General features: G+C 30.4%; 1 protein-coding gene across 8 annotated transcripts; it reads left to right on the top strand.

The window, feature by feature from the left end:
• The first annotated feature begins 6,304 nt into the window (after positions 1-6,304).
• On the top strand, positions 6,305-15,617 carry LOC120068851 (SPX domain-containing membrane protein At4g22990-like). 8 transcript variants are annotated; one of them, XM_090308706.1, is made up of 13 exons: positions 6,348-6,485; positions 8,247-8,437; positions 8,515-8,761; positions 8,994-9,047; positions 9,678-9,798; positions 10,474-10,785; positions 10,965-11,069; positions 11,601-12,052; positions 12,574-12,860; positions 13,307-13,494; positions 14,130-14,320; positions 14,996-15,129; positions 15,199-15,617. In XM_090308706.1, the coding sequence occupies exons 4-13, from the start codon at positions 8,995-8,997 to the stop codon at positions 15,435-15,437; spliced, it is 2,082 nt and encodes a 693-aa protein (XP_090164832.1). In that variant the 5' UTR covers positions 6,348-6,485; positions 8,247-8,437; positions 8,515-8,761; position 8,994; the 3' UTR covers positions 15,438-15,617. The 8 variants fall into 8 exon arrangements, with proteins under 8 accessions (XP_038876414.1, XP_038876416.1, XP_090164832.1 ...); XM_090308708.1 differs by having other exon boundaries at positions 9,379-9,798; positions 10,600-10,785; XM_090308707.1 differs by having other exon boundaries at positions 8,247-8,761; positions 10,600-10,785.
• Positions 15,618-17,345: the final 1,728 nt, after the last annotated feature.

Here is a 17,345-nt window from a genome sequence, read left to right as displayed (position 1 = left end):
ATCCTCGTCTATATTGGCATAAAACTCCCTAACAATAGAAACAACCGCTTCGCCAGGACGGTTAGCCAAGGCTTCCCAACCACGCTGTTGTAACTCAGCAGAGATATGGGGATAGAAATCGGCCTCTAAAGTTAAGGCTCTCTGGGGGACTAGTTTCCTAAAGGAAACTATATAATGATATTTATCCATGGCCCCTTGGGAACTAAATCTAGAGTGTTTGTATACAGGCTCAGGCTCACGTCCACCTCGACTAGTGCTAGCATCCAATAATGTAGCTATAATATGAATACTTTAACTTTATATGACGACATAAAAGAGGATCAAGTTTTAGTGTATAGCCAAAATGGTCTATAAGTAGATTGATGAGATTCAGTATCTCATCCTGGTGACACTATTGGATGCGGCCCATTTTGTATACTGATACAAATGATGTGATCCCAAAATCATTCATGTGGAGACACGTGAGTGGAGGCATCCTATGCAATGAGTTTGCATAAGATCGGATCTCGAAATAATCACTTTTCTTTATAACAATCGTTTACTGTTAAAACTGACTATTTCATACTCAATGACCTAGGGTAACTCGATCTTATTCCTGAGCTAACTATGAATTTCTGTTTATTCGGGATTATCCTTTGATCTATATAAGTGAGAGTAGTCCAATAGGGTGTTACGTTTCCGTTAACTTAAATACCCCAGCCTAGACAGAATTAAAAAGATCCCTTATAGATATATTTGTTACAAATTTGATCTTTTAATTAAGAATCAATTTAATCCTATTAAATTGATTAAAAGATTAAATTTAATTTCTAATCTTATTAAAAATATGATCTTAGGTCTATGTGAATCATATTTTAAAACTATTTTTAAAAAATGATTTTAACCTAAGGTTTGCACGCAATTCTTGATTTTAATTTCTAGTTTCATTTAATTATAATTTTTATAAACAAATGAAATAAATTAAAATAATTTAATTGCATTCATTGACATACTTAGTAAATTATAATAAAATTACCTGAGGTAGTGTCATGTGTTTCATGCAATTCCATTTCATTACTAACTATATATAACATATATATAATAAGGTAATGAAATAATTAATAAAATTCATCCATACATACATAAAACTATAATATAAATGATGCATGGTGATGTTATTAATGCATAAGTAATAAAATAATTATTGGACCAGGATTTGACTCTTAAACTATTAATTAAATTAATATAACACTTATATTAATTTAGTTTAAAAAAATAATTATCTATTACATAAATAAATAGTCAACCAGTTCAAAACAAGAGAACTAGGCCTTGAACTGCACGAACCGGATGGCTTAGCGCTCGAACCAACCAAGAATCATTCGAACCAACCGAACCGGACAAGAACTGGGCGAGCCACAAATTGAACTAGGTGCAAACCCAAATGTTCTTGACCATTTAGATTATTACTTGAACATGGTTTACCTATATGTCTACCACATACTGTTCAAGTTTCATAAAATAACCTTAGATATTTCTTTAATGGATAATTGCATATATAAAATAATCAGCCATTATTTATAATAATTTATTAGCTATGAGACTTTAGGGCATATATCCCAACATATATAAAATAGCATTTTTTTTTTTTTTTTGTGGTATGTTTTAACTTTTTAGAGAGTGTTATTGAACTTGATGGATGTTTTTGAAACAAAATAGCTCAAAAGATATTGTATATATAATATAGTGAAAGAAATATAATTGAAATTGGATCCAAAAGTTTATCCGGAGGGGTTATAAGTGGTATAGGCATTGGATTGAAGTTGATGGGAGAGGCACATGCGAAGCCCATAGAGAATTTGGGATAGTGAACCCCAGAATGATACAAGCCTACCATTTCCAACCCCCAAACTTTGCCCCACTTTTGTTCCTTTCCTCTTTTAAATTCGTCGACACATAATATGCCCCTACATTCACATCTATCTTCCCTTTTAATTCACACTTTACTTTTTTTATTTTCAAAACACTCCTTTTTACTATTAAAAAAAAAAGAAAACATTCATTTTTATTTTTTTCAACCACCCATGAAAATTTAAATTCCTCACCTCCAAAATTTAAATCGATGATATACTTCATTTAAAATGTTTTTATTGTGTATTGAATTACTATTAGAATTTTATAAATAAGAATAAAAATAGTTATTTTTCAAATATACAGAGCATAAACGAACATTTTAAAGTATGGTAACAAAAATAAACAAAAAGTTTAAAGTAAAATGCAAAAATATACGCACATATGTATACACACATGTGCATGTATATATATTGTAAAAGCAACTTACTTCCTTAAACTTAATGAAAAAATATCTATTTATATCCCTAAATTATAGGGATAGTATCAATTTAAACCTTACTAATAATTCTATAAATTCAAACTCTGAATTAATCAATTTACATTACTCGTTATATTTTCTTTGAGGAAATATCGTGTAAAACTTATAATTGTATTACTTGAACCTTTAGACTTTCATAAATTAATCAAATTTAGACTTTTAGTTTCATTTTTGTAGAATTGTTCATAAATTTATTCTAATTGTCTTTTTTGTAAAACCAGTATTTTAAGAAGTCTACATATATTTGAAAATTAATGCATGGATGATTATGAATTGTAAATCATCATGAATGATCTAAATTCATTGATTCAAATTCTAAGTTCCACATGATAAGGTCAAACAAAATTTATAGGAGGATTTAAATCAAAAGTTTATTGATACAATTATAAGATTAGGATGATAATAGATACAAATTCTAAAGTTTAAGGATATAAAATGATATTTACCTAAAAAATTAAAAAAACCAATATTAAAAGTACAAATCCAAAATAGTTATATTTAAAGTTGGAGAAAGTTTACTCTTTTTTTTCCCCTCCTAATGGGATTCTAAAATTCCCATTTGATAAATAAAAGTTAGAAAAGATATGGTTAGGATCCGAATGATTATAACTCATTGACAATATGACTAAAACACATTCACTTTAAGAATAGTAATTGGATGAGTTGTAAGAGTTGTAATGGCGATGGCCATGGTTATTCTCCACGATTTGTTTTATTAAATTATATTAAAAAAATCCCAAAAGTTGATTTCCATTTCACTCTAAATTTGGTCGGTTTGATAGTTATTTTGTTTTTGTTTTTTAGTTTTGAGAATTAAATCAATTTTTCCCATTTTTTACAAATGGTTTGCATCCTTTTGAAGGACAAGAGTTGAATTCTTACCCAAATTTTAAAAACAAAAACAAATTTTTAATAATTACTTTTTTTAGTTTTCAAAATTTGGCTTAGTTTTTTAAACCATTGGTAACAAGTAGATAACAAAAGAAAAATTTTGTAGATAAAAGTAGTATTTACCGACTTCATTTTTTAAAACATAAAAAAAAAAACTTAATGGTTACCGAACGCGCCTGATATTTTTTGTTTTATCCTATAAAATTTGAAGTTTGTTTCCAAACTAACTGTTATATGTTTTTTCTGTTAAATGTGGATAAATCTACACACTCATGAAGTAATTTTGAGAATTAAAATTACAGAAAATCATAAACATGGAGGTGTTTGGAGGCCTAGGAGTGAGAGTCTTCCTCAACTTTAATGCATTCTTATACTAGTATAAACCAAAGCAATTTTAGTTATCAAAATGGTTATCTAGTACATTTGGTAGAATGCTCCAGCCTTCTCAATTAACCCAAGTTTGAATCCTTTTATACATAGTACTATTTGATTGAGCATGACATTTTAAGAAGGTGTTTGGCTCATCAACATGAGTTGAATTGAGTTGATATAATATATCAACTCATTATTTGGCCCACTAACTTTGAATATTTGTGGAGTTGTGTTGGTATATTTTACCAACTCTCCCTTCTTACCATGTTTTCAATGGCTTCACTCTTCAGCCATTGTCACACTCCGAGTACTAACTCCGGACTCCAACAACCACCTTTGATGACAACTCCGGCGAACAACTCCAAATTCCGACAACTGCCTACTATAGTAACTCCGACGACTAACTCCAGGCTCCAACAACCACCTTCGATGAAAATTTTGGGGATGAAATTCAGACTCCGACAACAAACTCCGATGAAAATCATCTTCGATGATCATCTTTGAGCGAGCAACTCTGACGACCAACTCGAGGCTTCAACAACCACTTTCGACGACAAACTCTGACAACCAACTCTAATACCACCTTCATGCAACTAACTTTGGGCTTCTACAGTCACCTCCGACTACAATCTCCAGCGAAAATCATATTTGATGATCAACTTCAACAACCACTTTCGTCTGTTCAACTCCGGGATTCGAAAACCACCTCTAATGACAAACTTCGACAACCAACTCCAATATACCTTCATGTAACCAACTTCAGATTTCAACAACCACCTTCGACTACAAACTCCAGCAAAAATCATCTACGATAATCAACTTCGACAACCACTTTTGCCTAATATAAGATTGATGTCTGTTAAAGTATGTTGTAAGGTTGTTAATTATATAAAAAATATTATTTTGTCTACATTAAGTGTAATATTTATACGTAATGAATTCATATATAAAATATTTAGACGAAAAGTATATATGTAGTTGAAAAATATGTAACATATAACAAAAAAAAAACCATAAAATGAAATTCTGAAACATTTTCCAACAAGAATTAGTGAAAAATAGAAATTTGTTCTCTGATGATCTTCCAAATTTAGAGCTGAAAGTGAAACGGTAGAAAAAATGTGGTGACATTTCATTGGTTGTTACGATGATGAGGGAGATTTAATTAAAAAAAAATACATGACATAGTAAAAATATAGAGCAAAAATAGGAAGAAGAAGATGATAATGAAATTCATAGAGAAAAATTGGCTAGGAAGTTTTGATTTCGCTTTTGTTTCTCATTTTATTTAACCATATTTCTACCAGAAATATAACGTGTTAATTCTTATTCATTGCCAAAAAAAAAAAAAAAAAAAGAAAGAAAGAAAAGTTCTAAAAATTAAAAAAAAAAAAAATTACAATCCATATTTTATTCAAACAAAGATTGATAGAATTATTGAATAAAAAAATTTCAAAACAAAAATAATAATCATAAAAGCATATTATTTAGAGTTCAAAAAATCTGCATCAGATATCCAGACATATAAACTCAACTTTGTACCCCAAACGCAGACATATGAACTCAGACTAAATAATTCTACACCCAAACACGGATATATAAACTCTGCAGACATATGAACTTCAGACATTCTATCTCAAATCAGCCCCAAACAACCCCTAAATGTGCAGTAAATTGTTTCATGGATCTATTGAACATAAAAATTTAATTTTAATTTAATTAGACAAATTAGACATTAGTTTAATTTCCTATCTAATAGATCAATTGTTTTTTTTAACATTATGTGAAGTGGGAGATCAAACTTCTGACTTTGATGTTGATAGTGTAAGTTTATGTCAGTAGGACTCACGTTGACAGTTTTGTTGCTCTTAATTTATAATTAAAATAATGTAATTGGTATAATTGCTACAAAATTCATTAATTGATTATATAATTTATGTTTTCTTTTTTCTTTTTTCCAAAGGTTTATCCTTTAATTATCTTTACTATATTAAATCTTTATATAATTTTAAATTTTAGTTGATACTTAAAAAGGGTATTCTATTATTTTTGTTAAATTAAAATTAACGCATTAAATTTAAAATGTTATTGAAATCTTCATCAATTTTTTCATATTTCGTTACCTATTTATTTATTTATTTTTCAAACTGGTTTAGATCTTAGAATAATCTTAAAAAAAAAAAAAAAAAAAACATAAAACAGTTATTAAATAAATTTATTTATTGGTAGAAAAAATCAATTTATATCCTTAACTTTAAGTTGTTATCCATTAGAACTCTGAATTTTGTATGTGAATTAATTTATACAGTTCATTACATTTTGTTTGGATAAATATCGTGTAATACCTATAAATATCTATTAAATCTTAAAATTTTCATGAATAAATTAATTTAGACTCTCTACAGGATTTTATTTGGAAATCGTTCATGCATCAATTCTAATAATCTATTGTATTAATCTGATATATGAAGAAGTTTGTATATGTATAAAAAATACATGCATGGACAATTTTCAGAAGTAACCTTAGTAAAAGGTCTAGATTAATTCACTTATGATAATTTAGAAGTTTAATTAGCTAAGTTTCCCTTGATGTATTTTAAAGAAAAATTACGAAAATTTAAAATTTAAATTAATATAATTATTTATTTAGGTGAAAAAGAAAAAAGAAATAAAGAAAGGGAAAAAGTGTGTGGACCTAGAATAAGCACTCCAACTTCCACTTTCACTCTCTCCTCTCTACAAAAGCAATTGTTGGAAGAAGAGAGAGCAGGAATTTTACAAACTGCAATTGCAAGTCCTCCATTAATATATACTCATCAAGTTTTTGCAGAAGAGAGAGATTAATTTAAAGGTACTTTCTATTTTTTTCCATGTATTTATTTTTTTTATATACACAAAAGCTTCCTGTTACTTTTATTCATTGTGCTTTCATTTATGAGATTTTCATCCAAATTTAGATCATAATGATTGTGTATAGGAGGTTTCTTCCTCCATTAAAGGACCACCATCCTCACATATGATTTTTTTCTCTTTATTTTGGGTGGAAACAGAAATGTCTCTCTACAGACAGCTTAAGGTCTCTTTGACTCCTTAACTGAAATTTCTAAATAATTGGTGAAAATTTTAAAATTAACCTTTTAGATACTACTTCCACTTCAAATTAAAAATAAAGTAGCCTTTAAAAATTTATTTTTATTTTTAAAATTTAACTAAGAATTCAACCTTTATATTTAAAAAGATGTAAATCATTATAAGAAGTAAGAATGATTCGATTTAATTTTTAAAAAGTAAAAAATAAAAAATTAATTGTTATCAAATAGGACGTAAACTATTAAAATTCTAAACATGTTTGAGAGTATAAACTTTACATCTATTGAATTATTCATTTTTACGATGTAGTAATTTTAATAGTTTGTTAATATCTTAATCATACAATCATACATATAGCATAGAACCGTGGTTAGTGTTTATCCTCACTTTAAATAGTAATACGTCCGTCTTAAACTTTGAATAGTACTTTTAATTAAGAAAAAGAAATGAGTTATTGGAGATCAGCTAAAAGTTAAAATGGTTCGAATCAATTAAATTAAATGAAAGTATAAAATAGGGTTATTTTCAAATTAAAAAAAAAAAAAAAAAAACTCAAATATTAATAAATATATCACAATTTTATTATATATCTGAAATACACTGCAACAGGTTACTATCTATGTCATGATAGATAAAAATAGTAGTCTATTGCGGTCTACCACAAATATAATAATCTATTATGGTCTACCGCAATCTATTGTAAATAAACTGTGATGTTTTGTTATTATTTATAAATATTTTCAGCAATTTTATCATTTCAAATAATTTTTCTATAAAATAAGTTGCAATCTCAATGATTATCTAACCTTCAACTTCTACTTTATTAAAAGTTGTTTAAAAAATGGTTAAAGAAAAGGTTGTTTAAAAAAATACATTTTAATCCTAAACTTTAACTCAATTAAATTTTTTTTAGTACAATTGAAATTTAGGGGATTAAAACCAATGACCTCGCGGTTACTAACACACTCAAATGCTAGATAATCTATATTCGCTTTGATGCTCGATTAATTATTTTGTTCCCGTAGATTCAAATTTCTAATGATTTAATCAATATTAAGAAAAATTCCACTAAAGCAAGGTGTCAATTTTTATTTTTATTTTTATTGAGTAGCTTTTTCTCCCTTTCGTTCTTTCTGCTTTTAGTTCAATATGGAGTAAGAATTTAAACATTTGATAGTTACATTTTAGTAGAGAACAATTGATTGACATTCCAATTTCCATCTTTGGTAGAGAAAATAGTTTTCTTTTTCTTTTGTTTTTTGTTTTTAGCGGAAGAATCTAAGCTCTAACTTTAAAATTGATAAAGATAAATAAGATTCCAGTTCAATGATACTCATTTTAAGAGTGCAAGTATTAAACAGGTTGCAACAACTCAAAATAAATAAATTGTTTTTTTTAAGCCATAAATAAATGGTTTATTTAATATAAATGACAGTGAGAAGATTTAAAACACAAACTTTTTAGCAAGCCGCAATTCCAGTTGAGTTGAGCTCAAATAAAAGTGTTAAACGTTGGAAAACAGGGGAACGCATTGACATGACTACCTGAAAGAATCGTCACTAACTTAACAACTAAGTTGTGAACTGTTCGATTGTCCACTTCCACGGAAACAATTTGTAATGGTGAGTAGAAGAAGAACAGAAGCATGCAATGAGAAATGTCCTAGTAACGAAAGAAAAACTGGATTGCAGATTCAGATGGTAAAAATTCGAGGTATGGAATAGATGAAGAAAAAGTTTATCAAAACAGAACACATATTGTAATCGAATCCAGATATCACGTAAATGTAGATTGAAGGGGAAAAAGAATTTCGATATGGTCGCAGAAAAATAACTGAGGATTCAAAGATCCTCTATACCAGTTAGGGCAATGCCACGAACAACAAATTGGGGCGACTGCAGAATGAAGAATTTTTTTCGTTTCATCATGTTTTTCACGCAAAGCAATTCGTCGAAGTTTCTTAACCGTTCTAGTTTTTTCTCTCTCTTCTGGTTTCCCGTTGGACATTTGTGAAACGGGTCTTCGATACTCAATCTGGTAATGGGTTTTCTTTTTCATCTTGATTTCTTGCAGATTATGATCCCCACACTCTGTAGAACATAGGACTAACATTTTATTGGAAGTAAAATTCGTTTTCATATGATTATATACTAGATCATTGACATTTAATACGTCGTAAATTCAAGACGATTAGTTTTTGTTCTATCAATTGTGCCGTCCCGTTTCTTGTGACTATGTTTAATGCTGAGTTTTTTTTCTCTCTCTGAAGGATGGTCGCATTCGGCAAGAAGTTGAGAGAATCGCAGATTCCAGAATGGCGAGAGTATGTCTAAGCTCAACTACTATATTCACGACTTGATTGATACTAGCATTTGTATATCGTTTTTACGGTGCATGATTTGATTTATACCGAGTTTGGATGATTTTGAAAGTAGTTTTGTCAAGTGAAGCACTTTTCCAAGTACCTTTAATTGGCTAAAAACGCTTATCACCGTTCTAAAAATTATACTATGGATAGATCTTATGTTAAAACTAAATAATATTTCGATAATTTTTTTCTGAAGACTCAACTCTGCATTGGTTTGACCACTCATCAACTGATAGTCTTGTGCATACAAAACTTGTGCTCATGTAACTGAGGCAATTTTTTACAGGCTACATGTTCCAATGGAAAAGTCTCATTGCATTCGACCGAGTCAATAAAGAACGTTAACTTTTCTGAACTCGGTCTAACTTTCCCTTTTGATATCTTTTCTCATATGTATGTATTATCAATGTTAGTGTAGTTAGTTTATGACTACAAGAATGGGTATAGAATCATCTCGTGCATTGAAAATTCACTATTTTTGTACATATTTCGTGGCACATTTCTTTCATATGAAATCACCTGTTCATATGATTAAAGGTGCAAATACATCAATATATATCGACATGTTCATTTTTGTTATGACAGGCACTATATTAATTATAAGTTAATGAAGAAGAAAGTTAACAGATACACTCAACAAATTGAGATTGGAACACAAAATGACTACTATGTGCTTAGGGACTTCTCAAGATTATTAGATATTCAGGTAAGCATGTACATGCATCAATGTTTGCATCGACAGCGCTTCTACGTCAACCACTTTGGGTATATATTCAGAAATACAGAGACTTTACCATGGTCAACATCTCAACTACATTTCATAATTGGTTTGGCTTGATTATTATTTCCTAAGTAACCATATAATATTGCTGGAATTTAAGCTTTATACGCTCCCCAAATACCACAAGCAACAAATTTTGCTAGTTGGTTAGTTGCAATTGGTTTGTTTGCAGATTGCTTAATGCACACATCTTTTGTCATGGGAATGTCCTTAGGCCCAACCATATGTTACATAGACATAACAGTCGAGAAAGGTGGACAATCAGCTAGAGTCCAGTGCAATAGCAAAAGTGATTGCAAAATAGAAGAAATCAGCCACATTAAAATTATCTTATGAATGAGTCTGTTTAATATCTTAAAATTTCCCTGGCAGTAGCTAAACAATAGGGAAAATGCATATTGAGAGTAGTAGTTAGGAACCTGGTAGACCATCCTGGAGGGGACTCTGCTGAAATGAAGGGTCCCTTATGTTAGAAGAGGGTAACTTATTTTGTATGCTTTTAGATGGAGGCAAATAGCTAATTATTTGACCTAAAAATTAAACTAGAATTTTATTCAAGTCTAAGCATTTTTAATAATGGCATATTAATTACTATTCCAGATTGAAAAGATTGTTTTATTTTTGTTGGAGCAACAAGGACTACTTGCAATGAGGTTATCTAGTCTTGGTGAAGAGCAAGATGCCCTTTCCCAACAGCTTACAGAAACAAAAGTTGTTGAACTACAGGAACAATATAGAGCAGCTGGACAAGATCTTTTGAGGCTTCTCGCTTTTGTGGAGATAAATGCAATTGGTCTACGCAAGATATTAAAGAAGTTTGATAAACGGTTTGGCTACAAGTTTACCGATTATTACGTCAAAACTCGTGCTAACCATCCTCATTCTCAACTGAAACAAGTTTTTAAGCAAGTGGTAACATGCCCAATTTACTTTTCTTTCATTTTTCCTCTTGTAACATTCTGATTTACAGGTTCCTTAGAATTATAAGTCTCTTTGATTTTCGTTTTAGTCATAGCTTTGAGCTTTTCAGTAGGAGGTAATAATAATGATGGGAGCATCCAAGCATTGATAGCTTGAAGGTAATTGCTCAGGGTATAGTTGCTGTTGCTGGTGCCATATTTCGTAATCTTGCAGAGCTTGAAGATCATAAAGGGAATTACATCTCAATGTATGATCAACTTGACCTTTCATATCAGGTATTTTCTTGTCCTATCTGAAAAAAAATCAGGTATTTTCTGACAGTTATTAGAATAGAACTCACATGCTAACGTGATAATGTTCATTCTCAGTTTGCTAAACATATTTTTGTAATCATATTTCAGATGGAAGATCAATATCAAAATTTAAAGAAGTTAATTATTTGGGACCCTTCATTTCCCCCTATAGTGGCCCTTTTTCTGGGCTTATTTTTTGTCTGTACATTCTTTCACTTTTCTTAATGAAAGCTCAGTTTCCCTAAAAATAAAAAATAAAAAATAAAAAAAAGGAAAGGAAGAAGAATTTTTAAGCATACCACGTTTCATGTAAATAGTTCTTAAGATTTACTGATGACATGTCATGGAATCAGGATTCATGCTATAAATTTTGTCTCAAGGTAAGAAGGGACCTATAAATTTTTCAATCGTTCTGAAATTTTCATCCTTGTCCACCCACTTCTTAGTAGTCTACTTCTTATTTTTTTACTTTGTTTTATAAGTGGAGCTTTTCTCTATCAATATTAATTGCAGGACCCTGTAATTGATTCCATCAAAGCAGCTCTAAACAGATTATCAAACTCAACAAATTTTCTTCAATTTTTGGGAAAACATGCCATGCTTTTGGAAGATGGGTTATCCGATCCTGCTGAGAATTACGTTGATCAAAGATATCATTTTATGTCACTTCTTTTGAACTTAGTAAACACATTTTTGTATATGGTAAATACATATATCATTGTCCCAACAGCTGATAACTACACCATCAGCCTGGGAGCTGCCGCTACTGTCTGTGGCATTGTGATTGGGGCAATGCCTGTGGCGCAGGTGTTTTCTTCCGTTTATTTCAGTTCCTGGTCAAACAGATCATACATGCAGCCACTGGTTTTTAGTAGCATTATTCTTGTATTGGGAAACACATTGTATGCACTGGCATATGATCTCAAGTCGATCACCATTCTTCTCATTGGCCGTCTGTTCTGTGGGTAAGTCACTGCAAATCAAGCATTTAAATTTTGTCATTGGTTGTGGTTATTTAATTTCTACACTTTATAAAAGCCTCAATTACATTTCTAAAATCTCAATTTATTTTAAATGTAATACTTATTAATTAAATGGTGATGTAACATGCTTATTTTGGCATAATGTAACAAAAAAATGAAAAAAAGGAGTGGACAACAGGCAAAGTTAAGCACCATTATCTATATTATTTGATACTCTTGCTTCAAAAGGAGGGCAAGTTATCTGTGGTGCTTTATTTTTGTCTGGTTGTTCACTCTTTTCTTCCAACGTAAGTACAATCAACCAACATTTGTGTAATAGGCATACCACGTCATATAATTAACAACTATGCTACAATATGAAGTTTATAGATGTAATTTAAAATTTCGAAGTCAGAAATTAAATAGATACAATCCATTGAAAAATCTGTAATCTAACCTGTATAGATGATTGTCTATTATTTATTTTTTCAGAACTTCAGGAATCTATTTTTGTAATATTCTAGGTTGGGTTCTGCAAGAGCAGTTAACCGGCGCTATATTACCGACTGTGTGCCATTGAAATTACGAATGAAAGCTTCTGCTGGATTTGTTAGTGCAAGCGCACTGGGAATGGCATGTGGTCCAGCTCTTGCTTGTATTTTTCGAAGAAATTTCAAGATATCATCCATTACATTTAATGAGGACACTTTGCCTGGTTGGGCCATGGCTCTTGCATGGCTCATTTTCCTCGTATGGTTGTGCATTTGTTTCAAAGAGCCTCTTTCATTCATGCCATCGGAAGCTAATAGGGGTTTGTCAACTAAACTTCTCATTTAGCTTTTTTCTCTATTTTTCATCAGGGGCTATTTTTATTACATTGTATGACTTTCCAATTACATAATCTCTTACTTTGTAGCTGTAACCACAAGAATCATTTTTGCTAAAGTCATTATTTCTGAAGTTACTCCCAAACATATTGTGGTCTTATAATTACACACCAATTTTGAAGTTCAGACATATGATCATATCGATCTTTAATTTGAGAAAATGGTGACATTCATATAATCCTCAAAATCTAAGAATCTTTACATTTATTGATCTCTTCAATTATAATCATAATTATTCTAATAATATAATGCATCCATTATATCATTAGATATGTTTGTGCATATTAATGGATTAACTTGTTACTATATTACTTAGCTATTTATCTAATATATTGAATTTATTAACGAATGGATTATTTATCTGACATAGGGAAAACTGCAATACTTATTTTGGAGAATGGTTGTACACAACCACTACTTTTAAACAAAGATGCTAAGCAAGAATGTGCAGATCAAGAATGTGACGACGACGATGACAACGATGGACATTCTAAAAAAAATCGCAAACCAGTCAATTCAATAATATCAGCTTATAAGTTACTTACACCATCTGTCAAGGTCTTGTTGTACATTCCTACCCTTCCTGCTTTGATGTATTTTTCATGTATTCCATTCCTTGAGTTTTTAATCCCTCGGTAAAGTGCTGAGCTCTAGTCATGGTAGTTGCAATATCACTGTTTTATTATGATTTTTTTGTATTTTATATTTTGAAAGTATTATTTTTCAATTGAAATGTCCCTCGTAATCATTTTTGGAAAGAAAATAAACATTAACCTGGTATTTATTTTAGAAAGCATTTTTTTACTATGTAATCAAACACCATGGAAATTTTCCAAAAATATTTGCAATTGTTTCAAAAGTCATGAAAACTCACTCTCTAATCTATACATGTTGAAAAATCAGGTGGATGGAGCCCTTGAGTGGCAAATAGATCAGCTCACTGTCTAATAATTTGATCTATTGTGACAAATGGATAATATGAGAAATTACTTTATTTAAGTTTCTAGGTTTATGGATGCTATGAAATCTTTATATCTTATTTAGCCATCTGTATGGTCAATGGTATATCATATGGACGTCCATTTCCTTTTTAGTTTCTTCCCCTGAGAGTGTCAAGTCAATTCAAATGCTTGAGCTAAAATGATTACATATGATACTAAAACTTCCATCGACACAATGTTGTATACTTTCAGGTGCAACTATTTGTATATTTTATGCTAAAATATGCAATGGAAATCGTACTTGCTGAATCAAGTATAATCACGGGCTACTACTTTGTATGGTCGACCACCAATGTTGCAGTCTTTCTCGCATGCCTTGGCTTGACAGTGCTCCCTGTAAACATCATTGTTGGGAGCTACCTTAGTAACTTATTTGAAGAGAGGTAGCCCAAAACTTGACCTAACTTATTACTTGAATTTACTTTATATTACCTTCTTTTATTTGTTGTTCTTTGCTCTGACTAAAAGATTTGTTATTTGTGAACAAATATTTTTGTTAAATATTATAGGAAGATGTTAATATAATTTAGTATAGGCATCTATTTAATGCCTAAATTTCAAAAAGTTTTGATGACATCCTAAACATCGAATCATGATTTTCCATAGGTTGCCTTTAACACAACGAAATGTTGGTGTGATATGCTTAATGAAATAAATATCGATTGATCTGGTATGACGTGATAGACATGACAGAAATAAGTGGATAACTCAAGAGACTAAAGTGGCTCATTGACTCAGACTTACATACCAACCACTTTAGTCTATTCATTACATTGATCCCACGACATTAATATGTATAAAAACATTATTGTGGCAGCACCAATAATTTTCAGTGGTGGTAGTATATTGTTGACTGGTGAAATCTCACAACAAGAATAAAAAGTTTCAGTTATGGTAGCATATATGGTGGCCATGTTATAAAAATCTGTTTTGATTGTTTTGTCAAGTAAAAACCATTTATTTGCTACCTATGTTGCTGTAGTTTTCTCATGTTCTCACAAATTTGTGTGATCTGCATTATTTATTTTTACTTTCGTCCGACGTTGATTTTCTTGCAGGCAACTTCTTCTTGCATCTGAAATTATGGTTTGCATAGGCATAATTTTGAGCTTCCATACTTTGATTCCTTACTCAGTACCTCAATATGTGTGCTCAGCTCTAATCACATTTCTCTCTGCTGAAATCCTTGAAGGTAATAATGTACTCTTAAATCATCAACCAGATTACTAGAACAACGGATCTTAGTGTTAAACTGATGCAGGTGTAAATTTGTCCCTTCTCTCTCGAGTCATGTCGTCGAGACTTTCACGTGGGACTTTTAATGGTGGCTTACTTTCCACCGAAGCTGGAACTATAGCTCGAGTGATTGCCGACGGCACGATAACATTGTCAGGGTACTTGGGTGAGAGTAAGCTCTTGAATATTACCTTACTTCCTTCACTTTTTATTTGTGTTTATGCCATTATAGCAACATGTTTTACCTACAACTCTCTTTACTAATATTATTTTCTTCTTATTTATCTTCCACCTGTTATCATATATAAAAATGTGTAAATGATGTACATAAGCTTGGATCGGGAAGAAAGCTACCAAGTCTCTTGGTATTGATGAAACTATTTTCCAAACTCTTATATGGGTTCATATAAATTTTAATGCCGCCAAGTTTGGCCCTTCAAGCTCTCCTTAATTATCATCAAGGGTGGATATCATCATTTGCTTGCCTGCATCTACGTAACATGTACTGACGTGACTTACGAAAATTTTCTATATTTATGTGGAACTCAGAAGTAGAATTTAGTAATTATTTATTAAAAAAATTACTTAGTCTGAACACATGGAGTACGTACTAATGAACTAAAACTTTTCAAATATGAAACCATTTTTATCCGGTAGTATTCTACAGACAAGTAGGGGTTAATTTGTAACACAATTAGTTTCTTAATTTTGAAAAAATTTGATGTTTGAAAATCACCTAAAATAGATTTGGAAACACTTTCATAAAAAAAATAATAATAATAAATGATTTGTTTAAAAACATTTTTTTTCTCTGCTCAATTTAGATGAGCACTGAATGAATTAATGACCTAACTTTAAACAAAACATTAACATATTTGACCCTGCGAAATCTAATTGGTAACATTCCATATATTTTTTATTATTATTATTATTCTAGGAGAATGATGCAATACAACAAATAGGATATGGAAATGAATCTCTTATTGGACCAGCATGGCAACCTATAAGAAATGAATAGGGTTTAACTTTTTCCCTTTAATTAATTCTCCCCCTAAATAATACATTCAATAGAAACAATCATAACACATTTTTCTCCTAAAAATATAACATATACAAAGATTTCAATTCTCCCCCTATCAATATGCATATTATATAATAATATCAAGTTGTATCGTAACAAATAATACCAAGTTCAAGCCTATTTTTGCAAAAACTTTCTTCATTCAAAGACTTGATAAAAATATTCGCTAATCAATTATTAATGCTCACTCAAGAGTAATATTACCATTTTGTACATGCTCTCTAATAAAGTGATGCCTAATCCTAATATACTTAGTCCTAAAATGATGTATATGATTTTTGGTCAAATTAATAGCACTAGTATTATCACAAAATATGGGCACACTATCAAACTTTAATCCAAAATCACAAAGAGTTTGTTTCATCCAAAGAATTTGTGCACAGCAACTAGCAACTAGCAACCGCAATAAATTCTACTTCGGTAGTGGATAAAGCAATTACATTTTGATTTTTTTACTAAACCAAGATACTAAAAAACTGGCAAGTCCCACTAGTACTCTTACAGTCAAGTAAACTATTGGGAAAATTTGTATCGAAATATCCAACCAAATTAAATTCAACATTTCTAGGATACCACAAGCTTATATCAATAGTTTCAAACAAATATGTAAATATTCTTTTAATGGCATGCAAATGTGATTTCTTAGGACAAGATTGAAATCTAGCACATAAACATACACTAAACATGATATCAGGTCTACTAGCGGTCAACTAAAGTAAAGATCCGATCATGCCTCGATAAGTCTTTATGTCCACACATTTACCTTTTTCATCTTTGTCATGCTTAGTGGTAGTGCTCATAAGAGTTTTGCAATTTTACCTTCATTGAATTTGAACGTCTTGAGCAAATCCCTTATGTATTTTTCTTGACTTAGGAAGATACTATCCTTGAGTTGTTTGATTTGGAGTCCAAGAAAGAAACTAAGTTCTTCCATCATACTCATCTCAAGCTCACTATGCATACACTTATAAAATTCTTCACACAAAGATAGATTAGTAGAACCAAATATAATATCATACACATATATTTGCACTATAAGCATACCATTATCCTTAACCTTAATAAAGAGAGTAATATCATTTTTTTTTCCA

The sequence above is a fragment of the Benincasa hispida genome, chromosome 12 (genome assembly GCF_027475165.1).
Source record: "Benincasa hispida cultivar pf3 chromosome 12, pf3_genome.v1.1, whole genome shotgun sequence".
In the NCBI taxonomy this organism is placed as follows: Eukaryota; Viridiplantae; Streptophyta; class Magnoliopsida; order Cucurbitales; family Cucurbitaceae; genus Benincasa; species Benincasa hispida.
Note: the sequence above shows the minus strand (reverse complement) of the source record. Positions and strands in the feature narration are given on the sequence as shown.